General features: G+C 40.7%; 1 protein-coding gene across 3 annotated transcripts in view; it reads left to right on the top strand.

Annotated features, from left to right (window-relative positions):
* The window catches only part of LOC146379355 (transcription factor COE1-like), a 90304-nt gene extending 70046 nt beyond the window's left edge, over nucleotides 1-20258 (top strand). The window contains exons 11-17 of one of the 3 annotated variants that reach the window (XM_084940565.1): nucleotides 1342-1430; nucleotides 9677-9742; nucleotides 9827-9989; nucleotides 10882-11064; nucleotides 11786-11983; nucleotides 14023-14091; nucleotides 15492-20258. In XM_084940565.1, the coding sequence (XP_084796691.1) occupies nucleotides 1342-1430; nucleotides 9677-9742; nucleotides 9827-9989; nucleotides 10882-11064; nucleotides 11786-11983; nucleotides 14023-14090 (767 nt within the window). In that variant the 3' untranslated portion in view covers nucleotide 14091; nucleotides 15492-20258. Of the gene's footprint in view, nucleotides 1-1341; nucleotides 1431-9676; nucleotides 9743-9826; nucleotides 9990-10881; nucleotides 11065-11785; nucleotides 11984-14022; nucleotides 14092-15488 lie in introns of all 3 variants that reach the window. The other 2 variants (XM_084940564.1, XM_084940566.1) reach the window with 2 other exon arrangements.
* Nucleotides 20259-22122: the final 1864 nt, after the last annotated feature.

Here is a 22122-nt window from a genome sequence, read left to right as displayed (position 1 = left end):
CTTTGAATTTTTGGTTTATCGTAAATCACCATTAATTTACACAAATATGAGTTTATTGTCTGACTTTGCCCCCAAGAAACACACAGACATATTCTGCTAAATGTAAATCTTGTAGGAAAGTCATCTTCCTGATGACTTAAAGCAAGAGGTGAGAGTTAGCTCTGTTTTTACCTCTCAAGGTTCATGGCCAGTCCCTAGTTGTACATTTTACAATATATGACACCAGTGGGATTTTGCTGCAAATCAGCAAAATTGCTTCAGACCGTAAAAGTGGTTAAAAGCACATGGAAAAAAGCAAAGCTGACATTTCTAGAAACAGCAGATGGTGGAACAAGAAGTGAAAGGCTGATGGAAAATCTTATCATACATGTGTAGCCTATAAAAAAAATGTGGTAAAGAAGCTACAATATTGTTGTTGTGACAGGAAGCCTTTGGGATTGTGGTAAAGTGCTTTTTAAAGGATGCAATCTGTATTTTTATATTAAGATATGAGTTACATGACTTGCATGTCTATCGCGTAATTTAGAGTAAAATAGATAAATACTACCTGTCTCTGAGACTCCCTTCAGGAACATATACAGAAGCAAGTAGCTACAGAGACCCACAATATCTATCTGAGGGCTAAAATGAATTAGGTCTGCCTTTACCAGATGAGTATTTTACTTTTAGCAAACCAAGTCTAAGGCCTAAAGACTAGTCGGGGCACCCCTTTTAGCCTCCAGTTGCTAGGGATAAAAATCTGTTTTCCCTGACTTGTTGGTGAGGGTTGATGGAGGTCGTTGGCTGTCGCTTGTTCGAATCAGTTCCAAAGAGACTCCTGCACCAAAAAAACCCTGAAATCTGAAAAAAAGCATCCTCCTCCTCCGTACAGTAGTGGTAAGATCCAGTCGTGAAATTTGAAGGTAATAAAAAGCCATAAAGTGTTTTCCCCTCCTGTTAGCAGCTAAGTGATGGACATATTAGAGTGAGCCTGTAATATCCAGCAGGAGTTGGTGGAGGTCTAGCCTGACAGATGGATTTAGATGGACACAAATATAATGTGTAAGGTGGCACTTTGTGCTGACAAGCTTGCAGCATGAATTTAACAGGTAGTGATTTAGAGTTGTGTCCACAGCTTGTTTCTGTAGCCACTGATTGGCTGAATAAATACTCAATGCAGGTGCAAAGTTGAAAGATTTAAACTCCCAGTTATTGAGTTATGGGTTTATGTCAGAAAACTTTCCAGCTACACCCACAAGTGCAGCATGATGTCAACACTGGAGATGGAGTGTTTCCAGTTGTTCTCAGGAAATTTCCATATTACTTATTCCCTCTGTTTCTGTTTCTCTTTGTCCTCTCCAGCGTTAAACGAACCTACCATCGACTACGGCTTCCAAAGGTTACAGAAGGTCATTCCTCGGCACCCTGGTGACCCTGAGAGGCTGCCAAAGGTACCGAAACAGTTCACATTCACAACTTGCCCATTTGTACTACAGCTTGTTGGACTTACAATAAAACAAGAACTTGTCTTTTGTTTAGGGATATTTCAAAAAGGACAGAAACTGTAGCTTTACAAAGATGTGAATGAAAGAACTTTGTGCTTATATTTTATTTGCTTTGTATATGCTTGTTTTTTATATCTCTGACAAGAATATGTGTTTTTAAATCTCCTGTGGGCTGTTCATTTACCTCTTTGTGAACCCTTTGTGTGTCAGTTTCTTAGCTCCACATTTACAGGGTGAGTGCTTGAATCTCTTCCAGATCAGAGAGTCATATCTGATTATTTGTTTATCAGCTGGAGATCAAGCAGCGTGTTTAAAGGTTCAGCAGATGTAAACAATTAGCACCAAACGATGAGCTCCGCTTTGATACCAAACTCTGTCATCTTGCTCTGTACATGCAGGATGACTTCTCTCAAAGTGTGTGTGTGTGTGTGTGTGTGTGTGTGTGTGTGTGTGTGTGTGTGTGTGTGTGTGTGTGTGTGTGAGCTCACAAGTCGACCTGTTTCAAGTCTGAAATTGTGTATCTGTGAAGGCAGAGGTCATGCCCTTGTAAACAGCTGCTGTTGATTGGTTCGCCATTCCTGCTGGAGCTAGTCCAGGATTGGCTGTCTTTGCTGTGACATCATCAAAGAGTGGGCGCTGGTCGCGATGTGATGGATGTGGTGATACAGCTGTGTCATCACGGTCATGGTGACACCCTGGATCAACCACATGTGTTATCAATCACATGTAATGTCCACCATCACCGTGGGAACGTGTTCAATACGTTACACAATAAACATAACTGGTGGATTTGTTGCTTTCACTTATGGTAAACAGTAATGAGCTCACTGTTGCTTAAAAGCTGGTATAAACCTACAGTACGGTCAAGTTTAGAAATGAGATGATGAGGATCAAAACATCAACCTTCTGTATAGTAGGTGACCTGCTCTGCTACCTACAGCCTGCTCTACAGCCACCCTGGATGGGGTCCTGGATGCCATAGTGAACATGTAGCTGAGTGTAATTATCATTTTTTCTTATTCTTAAGGTTTACAGTGCTCTGCTGAGATGAGCCAGGGACACAGATAATATCTGCGCCATAAATTAAGGTGTAAAATAGTAAAAAAAAAAAAAAAAATGGTTACATGTACAGTACAAAATGTGACCTTTAAGGCGGGAAATCTTTTTAAAACCTTATTTGTGGCAAAGTCAGTAACTTTTCTCAGATATCAGCAGTAGTTCCATACATGCATTTTGATATAACTGATCATTAAGATTAAAGTTGTAGCTTTCTCCTTTTTCAATGAGATAAAAGTTTGTCCTTGTTACTGATAACTCCCCTGGGGCTTTTTAAGATGACTGCCAAGTGGAAAGACTTTCTCCTAAAAGTTCTGCTTTAGTTTGGAGATAACACCCCCAGGAGCTGCTGGAACATGGAAACCCATGTCATGAAGCTCCCAGACCACGGTTTTTGTGCTGATTTTAATGCTGAAGGGGGTTTGTAGCTTATCAGCTTTTGAATCAGCAGAGCGTTAGCAGTTTTTATGCAGTGGAGCTCAGCACTCAGCAGCCCCACTCTGTAACTTTACCCAGTCTGTCACTTTGTGTCTGAGTTTCTGTGGAAACTTCCCAAACTGACTTGTTGCATTGGTGGCATCCTACTACAGTACCACTCTGAAACTCAGTGAGCTCTTTAGAACGTGCTTGATTTTATACAGCAGTGACAATGGGACTGAAAACACCTAAAATTTAAAGATGTAGGATCTAAGAGGTGCAGCCCAGTACTTTTGTCCATGTAATCTTCGGTAGCAACAATCTGTTCTTAACATTGCCGCCTAACTCTATCTTCACTTTATCCCATAACCATGCTATTTCCCTACTCAAACCTATACTATATTCACTGTGCACAAATATTCATAGTCTTGTCTGAGGATGGATCGCAGCTGTAGGGGTATGACCATCAACATTTTGTCTTAACCATTTAATCATGGGTGATATAGTAGTATGATTGTTATTTGGACAGGTTTTTCAAGTCACTGCTTTAAAGAACACATTTAAATCCATTTACAACCCAAACAATGGGATATTATGCAGCTCACTGTTGTGAGTCACTCTCCTGGTCCATGACGCCAATGGTTCAGTACTTCTCAAGAATAGGAACAGTTAATTTCAGTATATTTTTGCACTGGTTAAACAGGCACCTCTTTAATGGTCTGCGTATGCAGGCAGTTTTAAGATAGTTCAGTGTAACTCATTACCTATGGTCCATTTGTTGTTTGTTGTGTTGCACTGGGCAGATTGAAAATGTGTTTTGCATTTTTAAGGCTTAACATAAATACAGCATACATTGTGCAAAAAGTTATCGCAGTCAGGGATGGAGACGAGGAATGAAGCCAGCCCATCAGAGAAGATTTAACTCTTTTAAAAGCTTTTCTGAGCAGGCCTGTCCTGTTTCAGCTTACTATAAATGCAATAAGTGCTGCAGAAAAATCTGTGCAGGAAATGAGGTTCGCAACCTGAAGCGTGCAATACCATAAGTGATGTTAGTAGGAGCTTCTGGTAAAGGCTGAGTCAGAGAATTGACTGACTCACTTTTTCAAGCATAATCGGACTTTCTGCTTAATTTGTGAGCAGGAGACACGCCCTGCTAACATGTAATGCATAATGCTTTCAGCTTGTTTTGTTGTGTTTCACATGAAATCGAAAAGGGGGGGAATAATAAACTTAGACCACATTGAAAAATCTGCTGTGTTTAAGTTGAAGCTTTCTGCAAAATATGCTGGTAATGTGACAAAATTGCCACTTAACTAACTGGCAATACTGCATGCTAATTAAGTTGTTTTTTCTTCTGTTTCTTCTTCTTGCACATAGCAGGTGTGCATTCCTTAATCCAAAAAACTCTTCATGAGAAAAGTGATGAAAAGTGAAATATTTAAAGGGGGAGTTGAACAATCTTGCCTTATCTCGGCCTTAGTTGACATATTTTCTTTTTTTGGCTTAAGTTTGTCAGTTAAAATAAAACAAATGAGCACGCCGAGCAAATAAATGTATCCATAAATACCTTTAGAACCAAATATTATCACATGTGACCCCAAAGCACCATAAAGTATTTTTTTCTTAGCCTGTTTTATTTGGTCGTGTCCTTGTTTTATTTTATTTTATTTTTTTACTCCCATCAAAACTGGTCAGGCTCATTATAAGCAACATGAAGTCATGGAAAATATTTTTATATAAAGCTACAATCAGAGCAACCAAAGTAATGCCATGCATTGATCAGGTGCCACACTGAAGCAACAGATGATAAAGAATGAATCAAAGACAAACATGAAGCATCTCCCAGAGATTTTCAGTCGTGGTGAGATCAAGATGAAGTTCTTCGCGAGCATGAGAAGTGAGGTTTAAGATAATAAGCGTCTGTTCACCAAGGGACATGTCACAGTTTCTTCAGGCACAGGGTAAAGGGTGAAAAACATGGCAAATGAGTTCAGATCATTTTTGAAATTAGACAATGATTGACAAAAGTCTGAGAAAAACAAGTGTACAATCCCATCTCCCCCTCACCTCTGTTCATGCATTTCTCTGAGGCTTACAGCACTGTGGAGCCAATTTACAAGAAAAAGAAAAAAAAACATTCTGATGACAGAAAGCTTTTAAAGCCAGACTTTATTTGAATACAGTCTGTACTTTCTTTGTTATAAACTGTGTTATACCGTCAGTGCTCCCACTTTAGATCAAGGTTCATCGCACATGCTTGTATCTGCTTCTGTGTGTGAGTGTGTCTTTGTGTGTGTGATGCATGTGTGTGGCCATCGCTGGGTAATTCATCATTTTGTAGCCGTGTGGTCGATCAAACTGAGACTTCATTATTGCTGCTCACCAAAGAAAGAGGGAGAGAGGGAGGGACTGCATGTGGATTTGTCTTATCTGTTAGTGCGATGCTGGATACATAAGAGAACAATGTGAAAATGGTTACAATGATTGCGAGTATGTGCATGTGAGCGGGTGAGCGAGATAAGTTTGAGTGATGGAATATAGTGGGGGTGTTTCGGTTGGCGCCAGAGCAACACACATGCAGACACACACACACGTGTACACACACCACAGTCTTGGCTGCTCATCCTGAGAATCCATCAGCCCATTTATCGAAGTTATAGGAGTTTGTTTCCAGGCCTAAAAAGAAGACAGACGGACAGACAAACAGACGGGGCAGTGGAGTGTGTGAGGGGATTACCAGTGGACAGCCGATTCGATAATTGTTCAGTGAACATTCAGGGGATTTTGTTGGCTACACACACACACACACACACAAACACAGCGATATTCAGCTGCCAGTTTGTGTCACTGTGATCTCTTCAGCATCCAGCCATATGTATGTGCACGTACACTTTCTGTACACAGCGACGCACATATGGACCGTTACGCCTGAAGACACATACAGTAGGCTGTGTTTTCAACATCACGAGTGTCATTTTATTTTGAAAAGTCAGCGACTTTTCTATAGTGGTTTCCATCGTTTTAAACATTAACCCGGTTTTAATTCATAAAACCGGAAGAATAGTTATGAGAATTCCCCATCAGGTCGTCATTTTAAGGTTATATTTGTTCAGATAATAATCTTGCTTCTATCTGGGGTAAAGATACATTTTGTAAAATCAAGGGCCAAATTTTGCACGTGCACATCAACCACCCTCTGCTCGTCATCTGTGTGGGTGATTGCTCAGCCCTCACCCGATGTTTTACCTCAGTAAAAACTTTTCTATTAAGTTTCATTAAGTTCATTTTGAAAATTATCCTCCCTGCTAGAGTAAAAAAGATGATAAGTCCAGGTTTGCTTTAGGGTGGACCCGAGAATGCAGTGTCTCTGCCTCTTCCCCCCTCATGGTGTGACGCGACGCTCAACTCGAGGCTTCAAAAGTAAAGTCCACAAATTCACTTCAATTCAGTCTTACTTAGATAGAGCCAAATCACAACAACAGTCACCTCAGTGATGGTGGTATATGTTATAAGGTAAAGACATGAACAGGTGATGCTTCAGTGTCGTAATGGAAGTGAATTGGTGCAGTTCACACATTTCTTTTCTTGGTAAACGGTTATTTGGGAAGCATATTTTCCTTTTGTTGGATCATTCGACACAGACACGTCTCTCTCTTTTCCTTAAGTTCAGGTTTTGGGTGTTTATGGTTTTAAAGGTTGACCAGTATGTGTCACCCTTGTAAGACTGGTGACTTCCTCTGGTGACTCACTCAGCTGACATTGCTATGCAACTCCTTTTGATGATGTCGTACATAACTGAGGTCATGTCATCAGCATCACCATTATGAGTAATTGTGGTGACGCATGAACACACATATTTGAAACTACTCTAAATCTGTGTGTGTGTCACACATATCTTTGTTGACACCACCTCACCACCCATGAGAAGAAATGAAATCTGAAGCCTCAAGTCCTAACACTATCTCGCCGCGTTTTTAGCAAGAGAAGAAACGCTCCCTAAAGGACGTGTGTATGAGTGAACACGTCAGTACCTCTGTATCTGTGTGTGATCGGACCTGATATCCCCCGTGAGCCCACATGTAAAGTATGACATCATCTCACTGCGAGGTGTGACCCTGCATGTACGGCATCCCTAATGGCGCATTAGAAGCGGATCGGGCAGCTAATGTGCCAGCATTAGGGAGGAATAAGTCATGTGTGTGCCGTGTCTGTGCCGGCCTGGCACACGCACGTTACACACACATCTGACCCCGCAGAGACTCGGCTCAGCATTTCCTGGTCCTAATGCATACAACATGTGTGTGTCTGCGTGTGTGTGTAATGTATGGTTATCGCATTAGTGCTGGTCATAACTCAGACAGTAAAAGCACCTAGACACCTCCTGTTATTCTTTCTCTTTGCCAGTAGATCTGCCTTCCCTTTAGCTCACCTCCCGCCTCTCTCTCTCTCTGTGAGTCTGGCAGACGACCTGTTTGTCTGCATTTTTACCCGAAACAGACAGGAATAGATTACGCTAAAGGTTACAAAAGTCTGGAGAAGCAGTTATATAAACTCAATCAAGGACTTGCATCCTTTATTCAATCCAATGTTGAGTTGGAAAAGTGACAAAACACACACACACAAAATGAAATGACAAATGAGTGCTTGTCAGGTATATATTCCATAAATACCTGACAATAGATGAAATGTGGCATGATCAAGAAAGAATCAAGCAGAGATAAAAAGCTGTAAAATTGGACTTTATTGCAGCAATTAAAGTAAACAAAAGGATTCATGGTTAAAAAGTAAACATTTCAGAGATGGTTTCCATCACTTGTCATAATTCATCATTATCCGCAGTAAGCCGAGACAGCAGTTGATGGGCAGAAACACGAAGGAGGTGGTTGATCCAAAAACAGCCCAGTGAGTTTTGATTTGGTGATTTGCATGTCAAAAACATCCATGCAAACATCTAAACTTGGACAGGATTATGCAAATAAGTAATAAAGTCCACTCTCTGTACCTAAACTTTTACATGTAAATCACCCAATCAGCTGTATGCCACTAACTCAGATGAGCAGTTTATAAACAGAAACCTGAAATATTTAGACATGTGCAACTTTAAGCAAATTTGAACTTTTTACCTAGTTTCTGAAGCGGCTGCAGGCTGTCGAGGCCCTTAGGACGTCAAAACTGGATCGTTGGGCTTTTTAACAACCCGTTAAGTCTCATTCACGTCAGCTAAACGTAGCTGGAAATGTTACTTATCTGTATTAGCCAGGAGGTAATCTGACGAACATACTTTCCTATTTACGGACAAGCACAACCTGAGAGATTAATTAGGTGATGTATGTGTGCGTCTAAATATGAACAAAGTATTCAGAGTGCATCGATTCCAGACACTTGAATCATGTACCAGCCAAAGCCTGCAGACCTGATAATGATGATGTTACCAGAGGATCATCTTTCCTTCCCGTTTATCAGCTACTGGCCTTACTGGAACCACTCGAACAGTCAGGATCAGATTTCTGTGTGTGTGTGTGTGTGTGTGTGTGTGTGTGTGTGTGTGTGTGTGTGTGTGTCTCAGCTCACCAGTCTAATAATGAGAGGTTAACAGAGAGGCAGCCAGACCATAATAATGTGTAAGAGATTGGATTTAGCACCGTGGACAGGCACACTAAAACTGCTGACTGGCTCTGTGACCTCACACACGCACACACAGACACACACTGATGGAGAGGCAATATGTTCCACCAGGCACAAACTCGCAGGAAAGCACACATGCAGCCAACTGTAAGTACGTGTGTGAGCGTGTCACACGGTGCAGGTTAATACTGTGAAGCACAGAGTAATTTTCTCTCTGTCACCGGGCAGCCTCACGCTGTGGAAACGACAACACATTAACTGTTAAACAAGACACCTTAGACCCCGGGGTGGCCGCAGAGAGAAAGAGGAAGAAACCAAGAGGGCGGGCGGGTGAGGAAGCAAGGAGAAACAATAAAGAGGCTTGGCAAAAGAGCAAAATAGAGTGGAAGACAGAGGAGACGATTCCCAGCGTGTGTGCAAAATGGCAAAAAGGAAGTGGAGGAGAAACACTTGAAGCTGGACCAGGAAAGCAGAAGAAGGGGAGGGTGTGGGGAGGACTGACATGAACAAGTGGGGGAGGGGAAGGCATCAACTCCTCAAATAACTGATTGCACTTTTCATCACAAGATCCAGAAAATGTGAATGAAAACGAGCTTAATCTGGCTTTATTGGTCACCTGGCCTGTTAAACAAACAGAGCAGCACGAGACCAAAACTACTCACACTGTGGTCTATTTTGAACAGAGATGCACAGCAGAAGAGCCTGCAGCACTTTAGATTGACTTCAGAGTATATTTTAAATACCTGTCACCTTAAGATGTCATTAAGATGCACAGGCACATAAAAGCACTTGACTTGACAGCAGGTAATCTGCCTTTAAAAGGACTGAGGAGCAATTTGTTTATCGTGAGTAGATGGTAAAATGGATGTGAAGTAAGGGGAAAGGGAATGCACATGTGTATCATTTAGCAACTATTATAAGTGGAAATTGTGGGTGTGCCTTCATGTGTGTGAAGCTCAATTTTACTTTATGGCTTCAAGGTTTTTCATACTTCCTGTCTCTTAAGGAAATGTAAGTAGAAAGAAGGAGACAGTTACAGGTGATTAACTGTAATACGTGCTGCTGTCTTCAACTTTTCTCTCTCTTTGTATCAGGAGGTCATTCTGAAGAGAGCAGCAGACCTGGTGGAAGCCCTCTATGGTTTGCCTCATAATAACCAGGTACACATACACACACCGCATGGAAAGAGGGAAATCAGTACTTTACCGCTGTGTTTATTCTAAAGCGCTTTCTTCTTCCTGCAGGAGATCATCCTCAAACGTGCAGCAGACATCGCAGAAGCTCTTTACAGCGTTCCTCGAGGACACACCCAGCTTTCCAGTTCAACTCACAGTGGCATGATGGGAGTCAACTCTTTCACCGGGCAGCTGTCCGTCAACGTATCCGAACCCTCACAAGCCAATCAGGGTAAGAATTTGTCATCATGCTGTTTAGCAATTGCCATTAAATACTTAACATCGCTACAGCGCAGCCTAAAAACACCATATGAGCTGATTTTATTACATATTTGCAGGGACATGTTTAAAATCGGTTTACAGGGAACTTTGTAATTTTTGGTTTTAAATCAAAGGCAGGATATTTGTTTCTTTATCAGCCATCCCATAGTATTTAGTCTCTATAAACATATATATTTATTATATATATTTATATACAGAATCTGAAGGCAAGACTCAAAATCTCTGGTCTCTGTTTGGAGCTACCTGACCTACTGACCAATCATGTTTAAACAGGCTTCAGCTACATCTTCTTCCTCTTTAGGCTGCTCCATTTAGAGGTCACCACAGTGGATCATCCCAAGCATCCTCCTCTGTCACACCAAACCTCTGCATGTCACTACATCCACAAACCTCCTCTGAGGTCTTCCTCTTTACTTCCTGCCTGGCAACTCCATATTCAACATCCTATGTCCATTATATCCACTTTCCCTCCTCTGCACATGTCCAAACCATGTCAATCTTCCTCTTGGCAAGGAAAAAAAAAATCACTGTGCAAAGCAAAAGAGGGGTTTCATTTTCTGAAATTCTACCTCAGGCCCATTGCCAATTTAGTTTTGTTTATTCACTATTTTAAATTTTAATTTATAAAAAAAAGAACAATACATGGAACGGGAAGTCTGTTCTTTGGCTACACTGGAAGCCCTGGAAATCTTCAATGTCAACACATTCCATGCTTCCACTTTCTGTGGAGTTCTGTTCTGCAACCAGGAAAATGCTAAATTGAAACTTCCCGTGTGTGGAGATGTGTATCATAAATGCTTTTAATTAGCATCACTTCAGTCCTTTTTCCATATTTCCGGCAGGTTTTGTGCGCAGCAGCAGTAGTGTGTCACCCCACGGTTACGTGCCCAGCTCCACACCTCAGCAGACCAGTTACACCTCAGTCACCAGCACCATGAATGGCTACGCCAACAACACCGGCATGACCAACCTGGGAGGCTCGCCCACTTTCCTCAATGGCTCTGCAGCCAACTCGCCTTATGCTAGTGAGTGGATCTGTGCACCTTTACAATGTGCTTGCACCGCTGCCATTTAATTTCAGGTCCTCCACACTGCCCACATACACCATCAGTACCTTCAGACTCACAGATGAAAGCAGCACCATGCACTCACATACAAACGCATACTGAACCGCGCACACGCAAAATGCCTGTGGACAGAAAGTGAAAGTCTCAGATGTGCTGTGTGGAGATTCCCCCATGGGGCTTTCTGTCACAGCGTCTTCAAAAACAATCACCAACTCACGGCTCATCGCTCCATTTTGTCCTCCGTCCATCTTTTCCCTCCTTCCCAGAGTGCCTTTTATCTGACAGCCACACCTCTTCTCCCTCTGTTGGTTAATTGCATCCCATTTCCATTTAGCAGAAAGGAAGACCAAAAAAAAAACCAGAGAGGGAGGGAAGAGTGGAGCCACGTAGAGAGAAGCGAGATTTTTTTGTTTGAGAAGAGTAAACTGGAAGACTGGAACCATCTGGTGACACTTCCCATGAAGTTCATTTTAAGCCACATGCAATAGATGGACATCTGACAACTCTGGAACCTGATTTGTTTACAATGAAAAGATAATTTTGCCTGTATTTGCACACCATGAGCACACTTTATATCTCAAATAGAGAAGAAGGTGCTCCCATTTAATTCAAAGGAGAATAAACTATTAGTTTCTGAATCTTTAATCATTTTTCTGTCTGCTCTCTCCTGCCTCTCCAGTTGTTCCATCCAGTCCTACTATGGCCTCCTCCACCTCTCTTCCCTCCAACTGCTCCTCCTCTTCTGGTGTCTTCTCCTTCTCTCCAGCCAACATGGTGTCAGCAGCAGTTAAACAGAAGTCCGCCTTTGCTCCGGTAGTCAGGCCCTCGTCGTCCCCTCCGCCCTCCTGCACCAGTGCCAACGGCAACGGGCTTCAAGGTAATTTAGCATGTTAGTCTATCATATGGTGCTTCGAGGTAGGATTTTCCCCAGCACATGAGTTTAGGATGATTTCGTTCCTGTTTTTTCAACTAGTCTGTCACATCATCCTCTAACTCCTCTCAGATCCTTACTGGATTGTGAGCACATGCACACACTGTTTTAGAGTTAAATATTTTAGATTAATGAGTTTCTTTGGTCCAAACTGGTCCCAACATCCCCTGTGGCGTTCCTGTTTATTAGTGAAATATCGGAAGAGCTATTGACTGGATTGTAATGAAAGCGGGTACAATGCTATTCTAAATAGACTCAATTCAAAGTCAGAGTCTCGAGAGTCTGCATGCTTATGGTAATAAGGTGATTCTGGGCTAAAATGACTTTCACTCATTAGTATTAATTTTCTCTTTGCTGCACTACAGGCCTGAAACACTACAGGCAACAATATCTGTGGTGTAATGAGGCTTATCCAACTTAAAAAATGCTAAACTAATTCTCCTCTCTTAACTTTGCCACTTTTGAATAATAAAAATATCCCTTCCAAATCTTTAAGTTGAATCTGGAAAATTCTCGTGCCTTGCCACTTAGAATAGCCCTTATACACCGACATAAGTTTATGACTGGAAAAGGAAGGAAAATGTAAACGCGGATCTTTAATTCAGTGTTCTAAATGTGTGGTTAATGGGTCAGTGGCAGCATTTTATGAAGCTGCAAGTGCAACAAGAAAAGAATCCAATGCTGTATTTCTTTCAGTCCTAGCTCATGTCACATTGCGCTATATAGCAGCTCAGAATGAGACCAAGGCAACATTTCTCTTCTGTTTCATAGCAGACTAAACATTATCCAACACTTACAAATACAGCTGCTGTTAAGAAATGTTGCAGTCTCTATAATGGTTAAAACGCCATAAACAACCACAAAGATGACAGCCACCTTCCCCTGAAACAGACAAACGCTAAATAACTGTGTTGGATGTTAACATTTGCAGCCCTCAGAATATTTTTGGTTCCCCAAGGCCTCAATCATACAGGCCTAGAGACTAGTTGGCAAACTGATGCCAGCCTGCCATTGCTATGGAAAGGTATGTGCTACCTAACCAGCTGGTTTAACGTTTCTGGAGGTTGCTGCCTGTTCCTAGTTGAAATCAGTCACATAGACTGATTTCATGAACTAGACGTGACCTTGATTCAACACAGCTGACTTAAATGGCTAAATTACCTCCTCAACATGTCTTGAAGTTCTCCAGAGGTCTGGTAATGAACTAATCATTTGATTCAGGTGTGTTAACCCAGGGTGGGATCTAAAACCTGCAGGACACCGGCACTCGAGGCCTGGAGTTGCCTACCCCTGCTGTAGACGGTCTTGTCTACAAACACCGTCCAGCTACTTTCCAAACTGTAGTAAAACTGTGAAAAGTGTAACGCAAACTGAAAAATGGAGATTGTTTGACTTTAAAGTAAATGTCACGTGTTTTGAACCATATTGGTTACAGGTATGACCTTTACTTTGAAGGCAAACCTTCTTTTACCATTTTGTGTTGCACTTTTTCAAGTTGTACTCCCACTCTGCAAGAGGTTAGCAAGTATTTGCAGACAAACATGAAAAACTACCGACAGCAACAATAATTTTTTGGTGATTTGTGAGAGTCACCAACCTCCAGCAACCACTGCTAGCCATTTGAAGAATGTCTCATGTCCAATATGGCAGACAAAGTGCGCATTTGTCACATCTGGAAAACTCAATACCTCTTTGGGAGCAGCGCCATGGTTGCCAACAGGTCTCTAGGCCTGTGTAACTAAGAGTAAATTGGCAAGCAGTGACCAAAACTTTGAGAACGCCAGGTTTAAACTATTTAAATAGCTTTTTTTTTTAAACTTTAAACTATTGTATCTAAGTTTTCTTTTTGTTTTGCTTAATAGTTTGGATTAAAACATTTTCAGTTCTTTTTCCTGTCTTTTCTTTTTACTTCTAACCTCCCCTCTTTATTATTCCTCTGAACTGCCACCCTTCCCTTATCATTTCTCCCTTCCTCTCTCTACCAGATCAAACATTTGTGGACTCTAGCAAGTACTCAACAGCCAGCTCTCTACAAGGCCTGGCCTTCACCTGAAGTATGTTCCTCTACTGATTCTTCCTTCAGCTCTGTTAACTCATTACATTGGAACATTTACTCAACTAATTTCACTGACGCAACCATTGCCGTGTTTCACATCTTCCACTGAACGATTGCTCAAACACTTTCCTGCTTTTTCACCCTTGTACGGCTTTTCTTTCCCTCTCTCCCGCCTCATCGCCAACTCTTCATTTTTCTCGTGTACAGATCAAGCAATTTGTTTTGCTGGGTAACTCCTCCCTGTCTTCCTATTGGCTGGGAAGAAAGATGGGAAGTTAGATATTTACAAAGACCCCCACCCAAAAAAGACATTTGGAGTGGAAAATTTATTGCTCAACATCACTGGCTTTGTGTAGCTGTATGTGAGCGTGTGTGTAGAGTGAGCATGTGCGGGGGTGTGGGAACTCAAAGCGTAGCCTCAAAGCACAGCTGAAATAAACACATCCCACTTACAGCTCCACGCGCACACACACACACACACACACGCACTTTCCTCTGTCACAGACACTGGGTGATCACACACTGGCAGCTTACTAGGGAGCGATCAACAATGACAGCTGTTCGACTCTCTTGACAGTTTTTACAGTCAGTCTACCTGCCCCATGGCGTGTGTGTGTGTGTGTGTGTGTGTGTGTGTGTGTGTGTGTGTGTGTGTGTGTGTGAGAGACTGAAAGGAAAAAACTGGAGGTTTTACTGAAACAATTTTGTCATGCTGGTACTAAAAAAAATTAATCCTTTTTTTCTTGATAGTTTTCACTCACTGTGAAATAAAAAGCTGTTCACTTAATAATTTCTCCAGTTTGCTGTGCACATTTCATGGGAACATACCTCTGTATTCAAAGCAACATTACAGGGGCCCACCAAGGATAATGTGCAGGGCAAAGGTAGGGGTCAGGCAAGCAGTAGTTGTGGTTACGGTTGGGGTAATTCTCCAGGAAGTGAACATAATGTCCAAAAGTAATGTCCTCTGAAGTGATGTAAACGCGGCTCTGTGTGTGCGACGTGTATGTGTGTGTCACTTTTGGGCTGAGCTCTGCTTCTCACATGTTGACACCCATCCCTCGGGTTTAAAGGCAGCACATGCCATGATGCAATCTGTCAGGCACACGTACAAAAGTACAGTTAAAATATGCCAACTGTTGCTGCGCATAATTAAATGTGTGTGAGCTTAAAAGATGCGTCCCCGCACCACTTCACTGATTTATTTGTCTATTGATGTTTTAAATGTCGCTTCGGTCACACAGCTGCGCAGATGGGAAAACATATTGATGTATTTAAAGGGGGGATTTTTTAGGATGATGAAATATTTGGCTGTGTTTTTAACAGTTAATTTTTCCTTCTCTTCCCCTCCTTCCTCTCCTTCTTTTCTCTTTTTTTTCTCTTTCTCCCACCCAGCAGCAATCCCGGGAATGATCGTCCCACCCATGTAAAGGTGTGTGTGTGTGTGTGTGTGTGTGTGTGTGTGTGTGTGTGTGAGTGAGAGAGAGAGAGTTGAACCAAGCACACTCTCACTGATCGTGGTGGAGGCTTCAGTGTGAGTCTGACTCCGGTCGGCGATGGAAGGAGCTGTCCCGATTTGAAGGAACAAACCCAACTCAGGCCCTTTCTAACACAACAAAACAACTTCGAGAGAAAAAGAAGAAGAACAAAAAACAAACTGTTTGCAAGAAAATAAGTTGTTTAGACTTTGTACACCTTGATGCTTTTTATAGGAGAACGGCCACGCCTCTTACAACTCTCCAAGGACACAGGAAGTGTATTTATTTTGGAGAGAATCCACTTCCTCCCATGAGTGTTTGTTGACTTTTTTTTTTCTTTTCACGCAACAGTTTATGTGTGATAATCATCTTCTAACTGTAACCTACACGAGGTGGTTTCTATTTAAGAAGTTTTGTCTTTAATGAAGGAGTAAAATGTGAAGCATACCTGATAATGATGAAGTGATGATGAGTCAAAATGATGATGATGAAGTCACAGGGTCAAATCCAGCCAACACAGACAAGCCAAACCAGACACACACTCACACACACTTTTACTTCTCTTTGCCAAATCCTTGCCACACCAAGAGGAAAAAAGAGGAAGCTTCTTGTCTGCATCTGATGCTCCAGTTTTAGCCATTTAAGAAGTTTACTTTGAGCCTCCTCTACATACATCTGTCCTGCATCTTCAGTCTTTCAGCCAACAGACTTGCTTCACTTGTAGTAGAAGATAGATTTGACAGTAGATGCATGTAAAAAGGAAACAAATGATCACAGATCCTTTCCCACACAGTAGTACATTATTTTTGTGTGCCAATAGCAGCTTCACTGCTCAGGATTTGACCCCTACCCTCAATTATCCCTGTTACAGCAACTGGTTGAGACGCATACAGCCGCAGAGACCTCTATGAGAGGGAGGACATGTCTTAAAAGACTGCTGCAATTTAGACTTTTATTTTGATGTGTGAGATTTGTTTTCTTGACTTTTGTCATAATTGAAAAAAATATTTCTTTGGTTTTTTTGGTTTGCTGTGTTTGTTATTTTTTATTTTTATTTGTTATCAGCCGGCCAATCAGATTGTGCTTCTTTTTTTCCTGCCTGCTTTCTCATCTAGTTTGATTTGAAACTTGAGTGGGAAAAGTGCTGCGCTGCAACAAATGTCAAGTTCAAAACATTGCAACTGAGGATTAAGAACAATCGTTTTTTTCAACAAGTGTTTGTGAAAACAAATGCCGATGAGTCCTAGCAAGAAGAACAGCAACATTAGACCTTTCAGCAGCTGCGCTCAAATGAAAAAAGCTTACGTTTTTGTAGTGACCGCAGTAATACAAGTGTGATTCTAGGATAGGTCAAGAAAACATGCGATACTAACAAAGAAATGCTCTTCATTCCACCTGAACCAAGTTGTATTTGTGCTTAATCGTTACTTTAATTCAGTTTTTTATTTTTATTTATATAGCATCAAATCGCAGCAGTATTCGCTTCAAGGGGCTTTAGATCGTAAAGACAATATTAGAAAGAAACCTCAACATTAAGACAGCCCCCTATGAATAAGCACTTGGCGACAGTGGGAAGGAAAAACTCCCTTTAACAGGAAGAAACCTCCAGCCGAACCATGCTTAAGGAATGGCAGCCGACTGCTGCGACTTGTTAGTGGTGAGGGAAGGAGGAGAGGACAAAACACACTGGAGAGCAAGAAATTAATAATAACTAATGATTAAAAAGTTGTGCATGCACATATAGAGAATGAAATGATCGCCGACATCACTAACCTGTAATTCATAGTTTTGTTACATCATTTAAAAAAAACCTGATATATTGTGTAATCCTGATAGGGACGTCATATTGTAATTCTGATGTTTATGTTTCATTCAGATGACTCGTCGGTTCAGTATTTTGCACTATTTGTGACCTGAGGTATAAAAAAAATGGCATTTTTTGCAGCGCAGAACAAATAGCCAGCAACATGTCTTAAATGCCCGCTGTGTAAAAACTAGCTGCAGTGTGTGTGTTTTTTACAGTCTTGAAGTCTTAAAATATGTTATTTTTGCCAAAGCCCTTTTTGAGACATTTATGCTTAAACAGTCTTACGCCACAATTATTAATATGATGTTTCTTGTCACACATCATAAAAAATGAAAATGCCATTTTAAGTTATCTGTCTGTGCTTAACACACAAGCACATCTTTAAGCCAGGTTTATGGTTTATGGTCCCTGCACTGGTTGTGTAACATGTCAAATGTGATGTCACAACAGCCCAGTCACTGGTTATATTGGTGCTTATCCTGAATGATAGGTCCCGCCATTCGCAAAAAGCCATGACATCAGCGTAGGTATCCGGTCGTTAAGTCTGACGTCACTAGCCGTGTCTGGGCCTAAACTCTGCTGCAGGTCCATATATCAAACGAATCACTATGGCATTACTGAGAGTTGAAAAACTGTCTAAAGTCTTTTATCTTTAATAAAATGATCAGCGTTCTGCTCTACCAGGTGTAACAATTGAGTTTAACATCCAGGCATCCATGAAAACGGAATTTATGACATTTAACGGAGTTAGAAGTTAGCAGGAAGTTAGCTCGCTAGCTTCTATCTAAATACAATATAGCATGTCCTGACTGTGGGGTTTTGGAAACAAATTAAAACGTACAGCTCTGTTATCACTTCCAACATAAATGAAGACAGAAAACTAAACAGCAGTGACGTTTGTAGGGTTACTGAAGTTTGGCTAGCTGGTATATAATAATGTGCTACGTGACCGCTAGCGACACAGCTATGTTAGCATAATATAAACAAGCTAACTTTTTTTCCCACTCGATAAAAGTTAACGTGAGTGTTCTCTGTGGTCAGGAACAAATGTAATCGCATGGCAGGATGCTGTAAAAGGACCAAACTTCAGCCAGGAGAACAACTGAGATAATCTATCCACAATACGAGGTTTGTCATTCATATACTGCTGCATGGGCTGGGCTGTAGATACATCCTAAGGTTTTAAAAACTGAGCTTAAATAAATGATTAGCGGTAATAAAAGCCCAGGGAGGTCAACAGTGATCACTGACTGTTTTAGGAGCTTTTTGAGATTAAATAGAAGAAAATACAAAACATTAAACATGTTAACAACACAAAAGCCATATTAAACGCAGACTACTTTAGGCCCAGAAGTAGGATTCGTCACGTCATCACTTAACGACCGGATAGGTTTTCTCTGGAAAGTCTCATCTTTTCAAGCTCATTCTTCTCTTCGTCTGGGAATCTCTCACTCATATCTTCAACCTGCTCCCATCCCCTCACCTGGGTACAAAAATCGACAGGTGTACGGCAAGCTGAAATGACACTAAAAGAGTGCTCCAGCAGTTGTGACATCACTTTTGGCACTTGCCTCAAACAGAAAGCTGAAAATGAATTTGATTCTGAACTGAACAGAAAATCACTTATTCAATATACAGATGTCATCTGTAATTATAGCCTGAGGTGATGTGGACCTAGAATGCCATAATGTTACTACCAAAAACAGGGAAGAAAATACTTAAAACGCCTCAATTCTTACATTCACCTCCTCAGCCAAGGGGCAGTAACCAGTAAGTCAGTAAAGCAAAACCCGACAACTGGGATTAAAAACACTTAAAAAAAATCCAGTAGAATATCTTAAAATTTAACCTTTGAGATGTCAGGAAGCAAAAGAAAAATCCCTGAAAAAATGAAGGAAAATCCTGAAAACTCGCCTCTGTAGAGCCGCAGATGTGTTCCTTATTTTATTTGTCTCGTGTCACGATTAAAATGTTATAAATTAATCTTATTTGTTTTTGTATTATAGTGTCTGTTGTTAAAAGCCATACTTCCACTGCTAATTTCAATCAAACTAAAATAAGCCATGGTGTACTTTTATATTGCGTTAGGAGGCAGATGTTTTTCTTTTTGTCATGATGTCGTTTGTACCATTCTTGTTACAGTTAGCACCATTTTTTTTGCATTATGTAGATGTAGAGTTTATGAATATGTCCTTATGATTATTCGTGTTTGTCTTCCATTTGATGGATTTTAGGATTGAACAAAGTTGCTCAATGAAGGCTGAAAGGGATAAAGGAAAATTCTCCTGCTTTAGCGGGTTTTATGTCCTCTCTTTGCTTCCTTCCTCTGTTCATTCACCCTCCCCCCGCAATATTAAATCTGTATGTTTGCCCTCTTTTTCTTCGTTCCCTTCACTTACCCTTTAAATCAAATGAGCCACCTATTTATTTTATCTCAAATATGGGTCTGGTGACCACTATTCTGTTTTTGGAGTGCCTGTGAGTGCGTGTGACTGTCTGTCATCTTTTTCCTCTGAAAGAAAAGTGACGTTCAAAAGCCGAGGAATGTTTTTTTTTTGTTGCTTTTTTTAATAGTACATATATAAATACCTGTACAGGAAGGTCTAAATAGAGCGTTTTGTTAAAGGAAGTAAGATCCAAAGCACTTGTCTAACAAAAGTAACACCATTTATCATGGCTTGTCTGCGTTCGGGCTTAGAGTGGTGGGCATCTTCTACACACACGTTATCAGCAGTATCAGTATGGAGGGGAAGAGTACAGAGGAAACTACTGTAAAGATGATAATGATGATTTTTTTTCTCATTATTTTGAACTTTGAAGTGTAAAATAACTTTTTGACTCTCACTATATTTAATTAAAGTTCTTTCTTCTCTGTGAAAAGGTGTCGGTTACTGTCTCTAAAGTGCCACATAGAATGCAACACGCAACACACACATGCAAGGAAATTATGCAGTATAATTATTTCCTGAAAAACAAATTCAAAAGTTCCACAGTACTTACTATTACTTACAGTGTAATTATTTCTCATTTTGTGTAAAACTTAACTATAATAATGATAATTAACCATTTATTCTAGTACTGTATATTTACCCATAAGTCTTTGTAGGCCAATTTAATCACAATCATGAACATAATCATAATTTCAAATAAAATACGTTTAAATTCTATTTGAGTCTAGGGGAATTAAACATTTTGTCATGGGCCATATTATAAAGTGATACCATTAGATTCTGTGTGTTTTTCCTTATGGATCCACCTGCATTAAAGGTGCAGTGTGAATTAACTTTTGCCTGATTCTGCATCCTACATTTGGGTCCTAAATCCACACTTCATAACAGGCTGTCATGTGACAGTAAACCACCAAACACACAGGTCTCCACCGGTTATCTGAAAACACTCAATATTAATGCAACTGATGAATGCCGGACATTGTTATTACTCTGTCTCTGATATGACCTTTTACACTATCACTGAACAGAAACTTGACCAATATTGGCAATAGAGGATGTCTTACAAAGGAAGCATGCATAGATCGAGAAAGTCCAGGCTTTGCTCCCTCATTGTTTATTTATTTAAAGCAGAGCGATGGAAGCTTCAGAAATATATACCTAGACTTGTTTATCATGCCCCACGGCTGCATTTTAAATTTTATGTCCTTGGCCTTTGGCTAAAAGCAGTATTTCAGTCTGCTACACAAAAATCAACCAAAAAAAATCTCAGTGTTGCTTTGGACATAACCATAAAAGGAGAGATTGTGTGCATAATGAGATTTGTATGCCATCAGTTTTCTTTTATATGGTCAAATCACTGTTCTGATTAGGGAAAAACATATGATCATCCTCTTAGTGTTTAGGTATGAACACAGAACCAGCAGCAGAAAGCAAATATGAAAACCAGCACAAAGAGACTTTAACGCGATCGCCACAGTGATTCTACTTTAAGATTATGAAGAGGCAGAAATGGAAGCTGTAGCCTGACTGCTCATCACTGCCTTTGTTACCTGCTGAAGTTCAGGCTCTGCCTGCTGGGCTGGGGTCAGCATTCACTCAGCTTTAAAATCACTCTCAATCTTGGCTAGCTTAGCGTTAGCATGCAGTCTATGCAGATGAAGTTGTGTTAGCAGCATAATGAGGTTGTTTCCATTCCGGATGCAGTTTAAACTTTACTATTGTGCTCTCTTCCTTTGGTACAATGAAAATGAAAGTCATGTCCATATCCACACTGTAGTGTGTAGTCTTTCTCTGGCATTCCAATTCCAAGGAATTGGAATACTGGGAATCAGTCGTCTGAAAAAACAGTTCTTGATTCCCATCCCTAGCAGCCACTCATGTTTTGACTTTATGGTGCTTCCTCTATATATTTTCAATAAAATGAATGAAAATTAGTAGCCTGGGAGTATTCTAGTATTTATATTAACTCTCTAGTGTTAGATGTAATATGTTCTTTTGTAACTTTACATTGCTATAATCTCATCACATAACACAGTTATGTAATAATGTAATATACTACTGTGCTAAATTCAGTAATCACATTATAGTTAGTTACAGTGGTTCTTCTTCCTGCACTACAATCAGCTGGTTTCAGCTTGTGTTCACCGGGGAGGAAAATGATGGAGTGATCTGCAATTTTTGAAGGGTGGAGATATGGACATGACTTCTATTTTTATTGCATGACTAGATAACAGGGTAATGATGAATTGCAAACTACATCCAGGACAGAAACATCTCCACTGGTGCTAACATAA

This window comes from Perissodus microlepis, chromosome 10, assembly GCF_051167445.1.
Source record: "Perissodus microlepis isolate ML-2025 ecotype Zambia chromosome 10, ASM5116744v1, whole genome shotgun sequence".
Lineage (NCBI taxonomy): Eukaryota > Metazoa > Chordata > Actinopteri > Cichliformes > Cichlidae > Perissodus > Perissodus microlepis.
The sequence above is the reverse complement of the archived record's forward strand: the minus strand, read 5'-3'. Positions and strand labels throughout refer to the sequence as shown.